We start from the raw sequence: 12,886 nt of genomic DNA, 5'->3' as shown, positions 1-12,886 counted from the left end.
TACTGTTTATAGTTTACGTTTGGCTCCCAATTTTAAAACCTGAATTATGTTTATTGTGCAAAACAATGTCTAACAACAAGATAATGGTCTTGTTTTTTATTTTTTTATTTTTTTATTTTTAAACTTTATTAAAGCAACATGGTGCAATACAAGACAATACACCAAATAAATGCCGCCAGGGGGTTTCAACAATACAGAGTCAAGCTGTCATACAAAAACATTGTAAAGTGTACATAAATTCAAAGTTTTTATAGCTTTTATGTTGGTAGATTTCTTAATAGCCTAGACTTAATATATTGTTTGGTTTCATTTTCAAAGACAAGAAAGAGAGGTTTTTGATTGACGTAACGACATTTATGGATATGCCATTTGGCTAACTGTATCATGAGATTGATGATATAGTATTGCTTTTCTTTTGCAAAAGGAAAGTCAGTGAAACCAAACAGTATATGTTCAAAGCACAGGGACAAATGAGGTTAAATCAAAAAAAGAAATCAGGTTACAAATATCTTCCGATAATTTAGTTGAGAAAGGGCAAGAACAAAATAAATGAAAAACATCTTCAGGGTGTCCTTCACAGAAAGAGCAGTTTAAATCTATGTCTTTCTTAAATCGTTGTAAAAAAAAAAAAATTAGATGGGTAAATTCTGTGAATTATCTTAAAATATACTTCTTTAACTTTATTATTAATTATATATCTAGCAGGTAAATCCCAGATCTTTTTCCAGTTAAGGTTATTAATACGGTTATTCCAATAGGTTGTTACATATGGAGTTGATTAGTGCTGTGTTGTTGGGGGAACGGGACAGAAAACAAACAGTTAATGTATCAGCTGCTCCTCTCCTCCAGTATTTACGGTAGCCGTGCTCTTCCAATCCCGCAGCACTTGCTCCTGCCTGCGGTCACATCTTGTTGCCAGAACTTCAGTGACGCGGTGACAGTGGATTTCTGTGTTATTCATTCACGCTCTGCGTCATTTTCTTCATTTAATTCGGGTTATTTTGCGAAACATCTCACTGGAGGCGCAGGTCCATTGTTGCCGCATTTTGTATCCTTGCTCGCAGCCCTTTTGGAGTCGCTTTTGGCTGCTGTGTTGCGGACGGTCAGAGAGCACTGATCCATCAGCCGCCGCTAAGACCTCTCAGCTTTAAGGATAAGATTCTTATTTAGAAACGGTTATATAATCAGGTGTGATCACACTGGCGTTTTGTGCGCTCGTGTTTCTGTTACGTTTAACAGCTTCTTTGTATTTATCCATTTTATTCTGTTGTAGCAAGACAATTCCCGTCCGTGTTCATGCCAGATCTGCAGCGCTTTAGTTTTCCATACCATAGCATGAATCCTTTGTTGGGGGCGAACACGCATCTCCAACAGCATCCGCAGCAAAGTCAAGCCCCCGGACACCCAGACTCTCCCTCAGGCCTCCTGCCCGACTCCGTTTTCGGTGGACCGGACCCGACGTCCTTTCTGCTTGGTGAGCATCCCGCATCGGGGCCTGATCAGCCAGGGCCTGACTTCACCGCACCCTCACAGACCTCACCTTACCCTCACTTCCAGCACCGCGCTGTGCCGCATCCCCCCGCAGCCATGGCTCTTAGAAACGACCTGGGATCCAACATCAGCGTCCTCAAAACTCTCAATCTGAGGTTCAGATGCTTTTTGGCAAAAGTGCACGAATTAGAGCGCAGGAATAAGATTTTAGAGAAGCAGCTGCAGCAGGCGCTGGATGCCAACAAGGGTTGTCAAGGTGGATGCAGTGAGAGCAGGGGACATACACAGGAGACAGGTGTGCAGACTGGCTTTGTTGGAACCATACCGCTCAGGCCCGGCTCCCTCCCCTTCCACAACACCAACAACTCAGCCAGGAGGCCTACAACACTGTTCCCACCACCACTCACAACAACCCTCCCATCTGCTGCTGCTGCTGATAACTCCAGCTCAACCCAAACAAATGCCACTTGTAACCCAGCCATCACCATCAGCCAGGCCTCTCCCTGTGTAGACTCCCCTGGCTCTGGCTCTAAATCTTTTTCCAGCACCAGTGCAGGCCCCGGGAGCTCCACCAACCCTCCTCCACGATTCCTCCCGGGCACCATCTGGTCCTACAACCACACCCGCAAGTTTGGCCCTGGTGCGGAGCGCTTGACCAGCCCAGGAGTTTCCTGGGTGCACCCTGATGGAGTCGGGGTCCAGATTGACACCATCACCCCCGAGATAAGAGCCCTGTATAATGTCCTGGCCAAAGTGAAGAGGGAGAGAGACGAGTATAAACGCAGGTAAATGGAGTAAAACCCTTTTATTGTACTTGTTCAGGCCGTTTCTACTGAGCATGAGGTTGTACTGTAGTTATCTTAAGTGTGTGTAATGCTCCACTTTGAAGCAGTGAGCAGAGCTGTAAAGCAGCTGCAGACCAGCTGTCTCCAACAAAAGCAAAGTCAGCACAAAACCTCTCCATCCATCACCTCCAGCCTGACCCTGCATCCACTTTATGTCCGACCACAGAGACAGGTGCTGCTGCTAGAAATACACGCCAAAAATTAACACATCACATGCTAAATATAAAGAAGAATGAAGGTCAAAGCTTAGTGTGGACGTGTGGCACTCAGTCTGTGGCACTAGTGTTCACTTTAGAGCTGATTAAGTTCCTGAGATGACTCACCCACGGGTGGCTTAGTTTACAGGAATATTGGGGAAAATCCATCCTGGAATAGAATTTGATGCTGATTGTACAGCAGAGCTTTATTTGATTAAGCTCAGCAGGCGTCTGAAGATGAAAGGCCGTAATTAATGACAAATCCTGGAGGTGGTCAAGTTAGGCCCATGTAAATATTAAAAACAAACCCTGTGATGCTTTAACTGCACCCATAGACCAAATAATCAATCAAGAAAATAATAGAATAATCATGAAGATAATCATTTGATTTTAAATGAAAATTGATTTTGATTTGATTCTGGAGCTGCAAAGATTTTGATTTGCAACTATTTTTATTATGGATTAATTCCAATGATTTGTTAAGCACAAATGCCAGTAACTGGCTATATTTAGTTTCTGCTGTGTGGTTTCATATGACAATTAATAGAATCAATTAATATAATACTTTTGGGGTTTTAGAACAAAAGGAAACAGAAGATGTCACCTTGGGCTCTGGGAATACGTGATGCCTATTTTACAACATTTTAGAGACAATGACAAATTAAACTAATAAAGGAAATAGTCTGCTGAGAAAATAATGGTAATGAAAACCTTTACTACTTGCTGCCATAGGATCATAAAATAACGTCTCTAACAAAACTTCTCTGATCTGATCCCACAATCACTTACTGATCATCAGTGTGCCAATGTTTACAGCAGTGTGTCACCCGATGACATCACCAGCTCAAATCTGGAGGCTCTGTCTTTCCAATTAAACAGAGACAGTTGTCTGTGTGTGCAGTGTGCATAGTGAGCTCTGTTTTAGGGATGTTTCCTTTAGATTATTGGAGAAAACAACGCACTTCTGTTAAATCCCATCATGAATTTGAAGGACATGTGACAGTTTGGGATTACGTGTTTTCTGTCCTGAGTGAACCACAGTAGCCTCATGTTCCAGCAAATTCATCATTGAATTCCTCCATATTATGTCCAAATGAGCAGCCATGCATTCTTCACAGAGACAATCCTGACCACAGGATAGTGGGCTCTTTGTAAATGAAGCAGAGGAAGAACATGATCAAGGTGTGTGACGTACCATGTCCCACTTCGTGTTCAAACCAGTTTTTGTTCAGCCCTCTGTGAGGGGCCTGGGCTCTTTCTCTATGTCTGTGCTCCCTGTAGCTATCAGATTACATCAGGACAATGGAGCCATTAAAACCTGTTTCTTCAAGTGAAACATGACCATTACATATGCAATCAAATAATTATAACCGATTAAATGTCTCTTGTTGACCCTGTGAGTCATTTTCACATTGACTCACCTATAGCGTTTGCAGCATTTAGCATCTCTTAACTTTTTTTTTTTTACCCTTCTCTTCACTTTCATCCATTTTTGCTTTTTTTTTTATCCAAGGACATCTTCTCTTTCTCACCCTTTACCCTCCCTCAGTCCCAGCCCCTCTCGCCCCCCACTCTGCTCATTACACTTTCTCTTTCTCATGTTAACCCCACACAGTTTCTCTCCAGGCCTCATGCTCTCTGCCTCTCTTCTCTCCCACTGCGCATCCCCCTCTCCACACTCCACACTGTATCTGCAATGCAGCATGCACTGCAAGCTGGATGGGGGCTTGGCTTGCAGAAGGAAGCACTTCTCGGCTTTCTGTTCGCTCTCACCTTACTTATCAAACAAGTATTCTCTACGACAACAACAACTCCTGTTTCATGACTCAGTTTCTTTCAGATTTAGTATTCCCTATAGGTCGTGATGTGCCGCAGCATTCTGCATTTCAAACAGCATTTATATAAGAGGCTACAGACTCTGCAGTGAGTGGATTTCCCCTGGGCACGTGTGCTGCATGAAGTCACTGAATCTCAGATCACATACAAGAGCTGCATGTGCTCAGGCTTTTAGATTAATTAAAGTTCAGATTCATGGGTCGGTCTTAGCTGCACCATAGATGCATACAGTTCTTCAAACAAGCGACTCATCAGTGAGTGAATAAGCATATCACTCACTCGCTCACACTTTTCCCATTTGCACCTGGTTCTATCCAGATCTGTATCCTAATCATCATTTTAACCAAACTGCATTTGGATATGATTGTCAGATCCACGGGCACTCAGCCAGTTTGAAATCCAGTTGACATTTTTTTGCAAATAAATACAAATCCAGGACCTGCCTCTGATATCATTCCTCTTTTTGTAATGTGACTGTTGATCAGTGGTGGGAGAAATATTCAGATCCCTCACTTAAGTAAATACCACAAAATAATACCACATTGTGAAATTACTCCACTACAAGTAAAAGTCCTGAATTCAAAACTTACTTAAGTAAAAGTACAAAAGTATCAGCATCAAAATGTACTTAAAGTATCAGTAAAAGTACTCATTATGTAGAATAGCCCCACTCAGATTGTTATATAATAATATATATAATATATAATAATTGTTGGATTATTATTCATGTACTTATATAATCAGCATTTTACTGTTGTCAGAGTAATTCTTATTTAAACTATTTAATATACTGTTATGTGGTTTAAATCACAATTAAAAAAAATGTTTTTATGTTAAATCTTGACCTGAATAGCAACTAAAGCTGGCAGCTAAATGTATCTGAGTAAAAAGTACAACATTTACCTCTAAAATGGAGTGGATTAGAAGTATATAATTACATAAATAGAAATACTAAGTACAAAATGCTCAATTGTACTTAAGTAAAGTACTTGAGTAAATTTACTTAGTTACCTTCCACCACTACTGGTGACTTATCCCAAAATTGCAGTTAAATAGGATTTTAATGTGTTTTCTTGTAAACAAACAATTATTCATGTTCATGTTCAGTGGTCTAACAAATGGGTTGACACTCACAAAGCCGATTAGTATTTTACATCCAGCATTGTTCACATACACGTTTAATTCCCTCACACTCTTCTTCATCCAAGCATTTTACTGCCACCTGTATATTATCATCATAAATTCTGGATGGTAGCGTCATGTTTTGTTATGTGTTGGGAGGAATTTAATTTGACATAGAGTTGTGGTTTGGCTAGACACAAAAGGTTATATAACATCTGACTAGGAATTAATGCCCTCCGCCCTTTTGACTTTTCAACTACAGAAATAGTTCATGGATTACCTGTTCATTTAAAACAGTCTTCATGTTCTATGTCTGTCTGTATGTTTTCTGTTTACAAGACACTAAAATATTGTTTACTTTTTATATCTGTGTCTCTTAGATGGGAAGAAGAATACACGATGAGGATGGATCTGCAACAGAAAATTGCAGACCTGCAAGAGGTAACATACTGTAGACCTTTGTGTGTGTGTGTGTGTGTGTGTGTGTGTGTGTGTGTGTGTGTGTGTAGGTGGACATTGGCGGAGATCAAGAATGCAGTGTGTCTGAACTAAAGGTGTCTTTGAGTCATCCAAACACTAAAATGTCGGGTGTGTTGCTTCAGCTTAGTTAACTTAAAAATACCATGAACATGCCATGTGTGTTTTCCTGGCTGTCAACAGTGTTCGCGGTTAAATAGCTTGGGTGAGGTTTTTCATTAAAAGAAAAACTGAGTTAGTTTAAAGGGACAGTTCACCCCACAATCAAAAATACATATTTCCCTCTTATCTGTAGTGCTATTTATCACTCTAGAAAATAGTTTCCACATAAAACACTTAACAACAAGGTCTGTGAATTATCTTGAGTAATCAGGTCGTGATTTCTGGAAAGAGAAATTGCTGTTAAGTTTTTTAAAAAGTTGGGCTGCTGTGTAAAATGTAAAGAAAACCAAATGCATCAAATTCAGAACGCATTAACAAGAACTAAAGGTCACCCGACTGCAGCAGTCACCTGCTGTCAGGTTTGATGCCATATTTGTGCTTCCTGCAGATGTGTCTATAAAAACCAAATGGTTTGTTGATTTCCTCTGTGTGCGGTTAGGTGTGTGTATACGTGCACATGTACGTATGTGTTTGATCTCACGTGTGCCATTGCCAGGAATCTGTACCTGACCCCGTTTTGCAGGCAGCACCACATCAACAGGAGACGACAAGCAGTAAAAGAGCACTTGAAACTGAAATGGGCTCCTGACCAATACTGTAGCACATATGAATAAGTCAACAGGGAGAAGAGGGAATTATGAAGTCATTAGTCAAATCTACAGCTCCCTAGAGGAGATTATGCATTTAGGATTTACAATGTTTTTGTGCACTTTGCTGATATAGGCTTTTATTTTGTTGATGACCTACACTTGCATAATGTACCCTGTCATTTCCAGTAAAGAGACGCAGCGGGACACGTGGGTGTGGGAGCTGTACGCGTGTGTTCTTTATGGCTTCCTTTATGTGTGCAGGACCTGCAGGAGAGTGAAGGCTGTCAGGACGAGCTGGCTCTCAGAGTTCAGCAGCTGAAGGCAGAGCTGGTTCTCTTCAAAGGCCTCATGAGCAATGTGAGCACAGTACAACCCACACACTCACATACTAGTCATACATACTCATAGCTATGCACATCAGCACTTATCATACCTCTGTCTGCTTGGCAGTGTTTCAACTCATTGAAGAGCATTTAACTCTTTAAATAAACAAAATAAAATCATATTATAAATTATGTTGAATAAGAAACCCTCATAAAGGTCGAATGAATGGCTTGAGTTTGACATCTGAAACAAAACAATTGCAACTATTACAATCACAGATACACGAATCAGGTTGGCATAAAATATTTAAATACATTGGACAAACAGTACTAAGTCATACATAAGAGACGAAAAAACAGAACAAGGAACACACACACAACACCAACCACCTAACAAAGCTTCACAGCATTTTTAATGTCAAAGGAACATTCACTGGTGCATTTTAAGAAGATTCATAGACGTAATAAAAATAACTTTGTGTTGCCAAGTTTGGCAGGCGTTTATCTTCCTTCAGCTTGTCTCTTTAGTTATCTCTTTGTCAAATTTAACAGTCGTGCCTCCCGGCCGGAGGAGTCACTCTCTGAGCGCCCTTCTATCTGCTTCCTTCGTCCTCTGCAGAACTTGTCAGACTTGGACAGTAAGATCCAGGAGAAAGCCATGAAGGTGGATATGGACATCTGCCGCAGGATCGACATCACTGCTCGTCTCTGTGACGTAGCTCAGCAGAGGAACTGTGAAGATGTGATCCAAATGTACCAGGTACCAGGACCAAATCTGACTAATTGATGTTGTCATTTCTAGTTATTTTAATTTGTTTCACATGCTGTCAGATCCACAGAGTCACTTCCTATATTGGAAGTGAAGGTCTGAATCCTGATTTTGTCCCTGCAGGTTCCTAACAACCATCATCAACCAAACCAATCATCCCTAAACTGCCGCCGGAAACAAACTCCTCTGTCATTTAACGGGAGTGAGTGTGACGAACCTGTCAGCACCTCCGAAAGTGACGGGGGCATGGCCAAAGAGGAGGAGCACTGCGGCTCATCAGCCAATCAGATCAATGAGGAGATGCAGAGGATGTTGAATCAACTGTGAGTGGTCTGACTTTGAAATATGATGAGATTGTTCCTGTCCCTCAGTCCTGAACCTCCATTAATTATTTTTCAATGTGGGTGTGTGTGCATTTGCATTTTTGTTTTAGGCGTGAATGTGAGTTTGAGGATGATTGTGACAGTCTGGCCTGGGAGGAGACTGAAGAGACGCTGCTTCTTTGGGAGGATTTCCCAGGATGCACTCTGCCTCCTGACCCCACCCACCCACCTGGAGAGGTAGGCTCTCATTTCAATGAGATCTTTTAGGGCTCGTTTTGAAGAATAGACCTACTAGTTAAGTTTGAAAATGAGAACTTTGACTTTAAATCTTCCTGTGTCAAATCTAGTTTTGAATGTTAACAATGAGAAGAGAAGCATTTTTTTATACTTTGCGATATGATAAGATACCATAAAAAACATTAAAACAACAAGTTCAACTACTAGTTCTTCTATAACCTTTAGAAGCCATTCCTGCCTTCAGATGCAGAAAATGTCTGATTCATTTTTTTTCTCTCTGGGGTAAAAAACACTGAAAAAGTAGAGTTTGTGTGTGTGATCAGAATCTACACATTTTTCACCCGCCATCCTCCAGACTGCTGCTTGTGTGTCGATTTTGTTGACTCAGCTTCCAAGGAAGCTTTTAAAGCTCTGATGTGGGGCTGATGTGCAGAGCAGCAGCTGATATGTTGCTCGATACGGTTTTGTCTCATGAGATAACACTGACCTTCACTGCTCGACTGTGGCAGGGTTGTATTAGGACAAAACACTGCACACCCACACTCAGACAGATGCAATGTCTGGCCTGTATTGGGGAACAATGTGTTTGTTTCCAAGAAATGCATGTAGGTATTTGTTTTCATTTACCGGCTGTGCGGTATTTGAACAATCTGCTGTCCCTTTGAACGAGGAGCTGAATTACTCGGTGAAACCTGAGCTGATGGGAGCATAAAGCCAGCTGTGCTTTAATAGTCGTGTACCGTCACTTAGTGTCTGATCGTGTGATGATTAAACATGATGTCCTGTTTACTGCTAAGTGCTTAGTACATTTTATCACATGTGTATCCATATCCTGACCACAAACATATTTAAGTCTCTCTGTCTGTCCACAGGAGGACTGTCTGGAAAAGGTGATTAATGACACAGAATGTCTTTTCAAGTCCCGAGAGAAGGAATACCAAGAGACAATTGACCAGATTGAGGTCAGACACTTGCTTCTTATTTTAACATTTAAAAATGTGCCTGTTCATACATGTTGCTTGTTTTTTTAAATGCTCAATGTGCATTGAGAACTCAAGCTTTTCTCATGTGCTGCCCAGTTTTGTGCAGTGCGCTGTTACCTTAATATGTATAAAAGATTATTGACATAAAGACTCAGCATTAAATGACTCACAGTTTGTCTTTTTTTCTCTTTTTTAAATGTCCATGTTTTCATGGTGCTTTGATGAATTCCTCAATCGAGGCTCAAGCGTCCCTTAATGCACTTGATCCTTCTGTTCTCTTGTTTAAAAAATGTATTGTTCCTACAAGACTGTGCAAGATTTCAATCTTGCACAGTCTTGTGCAATCAAACATCTTTACTAAGACATGACATAAAAGACCGTGAGGCTTAATGTCCCGCACCTCATAGTTGTGCAGAAGTAAACAGACTTCTTATGGTAAATAAACACAAATACATTTTTAACATAACGTTTTGAATATGTCCGACTACATGTTTGCTGACTCCAGCTGGAACTGGCCACTGCAAAGAGTGACATGAACCGACACCTTCATGAGTACATGGAGATGTGCTCCATGAAGAGAGGCCTCGATGTTCAGATGGAGACGTGCAGGAGACTCATCACGCAGAGTGGAGACAGGTAACACACTCACACAGTCTTCTTTATCTGTCTGCCAGGAAACAGGGCAGTCCATTTGTTTTTCTTTTGGTATCACTTTATTTTACTGGCCCTTTAGTTTAATAGCATAAAACTTTACTTTAAGTACCCTTATAATATTTATTAAAAGCATGTCAACATTTAAGAAATGGTCTGTAACACAATATTCTATAGATCATGCAGCTATCAGGACATTTTAAGCGTTTTACTCTTTTTTATTGTCAACAATCCATCCTCTCTTGTGAAGCTCTGTTTTGTCATATAACATATCAAATATGTCAATAGACACATCTGTCTACAAATTCATTATAGTGTGTTATAAGCATGTAGTAAATGTTTATTTAGTCTATATAAATATTAAATAGGGGGAGTTTAAGTGTTGCCATTTCTAGAAATAACTGTGATTTGGTACTTAGAAGTATAGGTGTATATTATAGGTCAGAGACAATAAAATGAATGTTTTTAGTCTGGTTAGTTGTGTTTAGTTTATTTGCAGTTGTTGTTGGGAGGGGGGATTTCCTTGGCAAAAACCTGCTCCATTTAAAACTGAATAAAAGTTTTATTTATTACTGAAAACTTTATTCTTCATGTATTTTGAATTGTTTGCCTGCTTGTGAACAAATTGAATGACTAACTGACTAGTTTGTCAGCAGTTGATGGGAAATATTAAATCTGTACACTATCTGTCCGTTTCCCTGCTTATACCACATTTAGATTTTCCAGAAACCTTTCTTTAAGAATTTACAATACATATCACTTCCCTTCCATTAAAATAAAAAAAGGAAAATAGGATGTTATTTTCTTTCTCTAGTACCGCATAAACAAAAAAAAAAAATAGAAATCTGTAACTTTTCTTCACGCGTTTCTGTTTCTGCCTATGACAGTGATTCTGCTGCGCCTGCCTCCACTGAGGACGGTGACCAGAAAGAAAGCGACCGGTCTTCATCATCTCCGCCTTCTTCCTCGAGCAATGGGAGATCTTGACACTTCCTCACTCCGGCAGTAACGGGGGCTGTGGTCACGTGACCTCCACTGCATCCAGCTACAGTACCACACCAACGCAATACACACCTGTAACTTTGGCAACACCATGTTTACATACGAACCTCTTTATTTACTGAGTCATATTAATTATTTCTGCTGTCCACACAAATCAGCTTTGATCTGCACTGAAACTGTGACTGAATAGCAGAGCTGGGTTTTGTCATTAGTACTTCCTGCAGATGTCACTGCCCTGCAGAGGGGAGAGGTCTTCTTATAGTTGGACCTTGTCATCTTGTGTTTGACAGCAGAAGTTTAGAAAGAAAGTGAATCTTGTAATGGATCAGAGTCAGAAAGTTGAGGATCCTGAATTTATTGTAAGTAAACGGGCTGATGTCCGTGCAGTGCTGTAGGCTACAGGAAAGCATAGCATGACTTATTCACTCCACGCACACAGTAAAATCACCTGATTATGCCGGCATGTGAAGCTCATCAAGCAAATTCATGCTGTAAGGTCACTAGAACCTCATGAAGTCCACTCCACACAAAAGTACAGTTAACAAAAGTTAACCTGCGTTAACCTTCTTTCACTAAACAAACTATACGGCCACTCAGAGAGCTCCGCTGAGGTATGCCCTATCTCACAGTGCTTGAGGGGGCGTTCACATGAATTCCCCCGGTTAGAAACATTTTGGATTATTTTGAGCCCACATGAATGTAGCACAAATGCCCTGTGTTCCTCGTAATGTTAATGAAAGTAAAAAATCTGCTCCAAAATGCTACAACCTTCATGAAAATCACAGTCAACAAACAGACAAACCGAGCCAAAATAAAGTATCCTCTGCAAAAGTTATAAAAAACGGGAAGCGGGATAGCTATGGCCTTAAAGAGCTGTAACGTAAATGTAAAGGTTGTCCTGGAGTCTTTTTCTGAGTTTGATATTGATAATTATTAGCGTGAGTCTTTAAAGTCGACTAAGATGTCCTGATTCAGCATTTTACTGCCTTACAGCTGCAGATTCAAAGCTCGCTCTCTAAAGGCAAACCTTAAGTCATAAATAAATCATAACATCTGTGCTTGATTTAGCAAAACATTAAGTAGAAAATTACTAAAACATTAGTTTTCTAGCAACATGCCTCCCCCATCTTGCCAATATGAATTTTTCTGGCTCACCCGAGGTAAATGTTGAAATACATCTACAAATAAGTTTCTCATCATGTCCCAACCTTTCATTACTTTACCAGCACTTAAAACATTGTATGTAAGCATCTGTGGGAACCGATTTACACCAATGTGGTAAGAAAAAGATCCTGTAAGTCATTATAATAATAAACTTTTGATAAAATGAGTTAGTATCCTTAGAGATAGAGAAAGTTATTATCCTGAGGGACTTTTGTCATCATTTTTAGAAAGCTAAGTCAATATTTTGAGAGTTTTTCATTCTAATAGCTTACAGGATCTTTTTTTTGGTTTTCATCTTGGATTTTTTTGGTTTCTGGTGGAAATTGACTTCCGTGAGCATCAAAATCCCTCATACAACATTACTTTGTCAGCGGGAATTGTTAAAGATTAATTAGGAAAATAACAAAGTAGAGCATGAGCAATGTAATTCACAACATTTCATAACATCATCAACAAATATCATCTGAAATACATTGAACATCGCAGATAAAACTGCTAATGGTGCTTCATAAGAAACAAAAGGTTCCAGGTGACAGAGAAAGATGTTATCAGTGTCAGAGGGAAGCATGTTTGTTTTCACTTTTAAATGCACCCTCTTGAAGCTGATCTGGAGTCATCTGGCTCTTCAATTTGCTCTCTGACCATAAAAGTACTGTGTGATAAAGTGCACCGACACCCAAGTGTCATGTAGCTGTTACCAATTAGTTTTATTTT

At 40.1% G+C, this 12,886-nt stretch overlaps 1 protein-coding gene across 1 annotated transcript; it reads left to right on the top strand.

Moving 5' to 3' along the window:
• Window positions 1-106: 106 nt before the first annotated feature.
• Window positions 107-12,308, top strand: iffo1b (intermediate filament family orphan 1b). The gene is made up of 9 exons (XM_059340253.1): window positions 107-2,276; window positions 5,872-5,932; window positions 6,982-7,077; window positions 7,663-7,803; window positions 7,936-8,135; window positions 8,246-8,372; window positions 9,245-9,334; window positions 9,861-9,991; window positions 10,894-12,308. Exons 1-9 carry the CDS (start codon window positions 1,297-1,299, stop codon window positions 10,991-10,993), a joined length of 1,926 nt encoding a protein of 641 aa, XP_059196236.1. The 5' UTR covers window positions 107-1,296; the 3' UTR covers window positions 10,994-12,308.
• The last annotated feature ends 578 nt before the right edge of the window (window positions 12,309-12,886 follow it).

Source organism: Centropristis striata, chromosome 8 (genome assembly GCF_030273125.1).
Source record: "Centropristis striata isolate RG_2023a ecotype Rhode Island chromosome 8, C.striata_1.0, whole genome shotgun sequence".
NCBI classification, from domain to species: Eukaryota; Metazoa; Chordata; class Actinopteri; order Perciformes; family Serranidae; genus Centropristis; species Centropristis striata.
The sequence above is the reverse complement of the archived record's forward strand: the minus strand, read 5'-3'. Positions and strand labels throughout refer to the sequence as shown.

Excerpts from the sequence above, each read along its gene's own strand:
- iffo1b (XM_059340253.1), top strand. The coding sequence starts at position 1,297 with ATGCCAGATCTGCAGCGCTTTAGTTTTCCATACCATAGCATGAATCCT. Across the intron at positions 2,277-5,871 it reads AGAGACGAGTATAAACGCAG|ATGGGAAGAAGAATACACGA; the intron begins GTAAATGGAGTA and ends TGTGTCTCTTAG. Across the intron at positions 7,804-7,935 it reads ATGTGATCCAAATGTACCAG|GTTCCTAACAACCATCATCA; the intron begins GTACCAGGACCA and ends TTGTCCCTGCAG.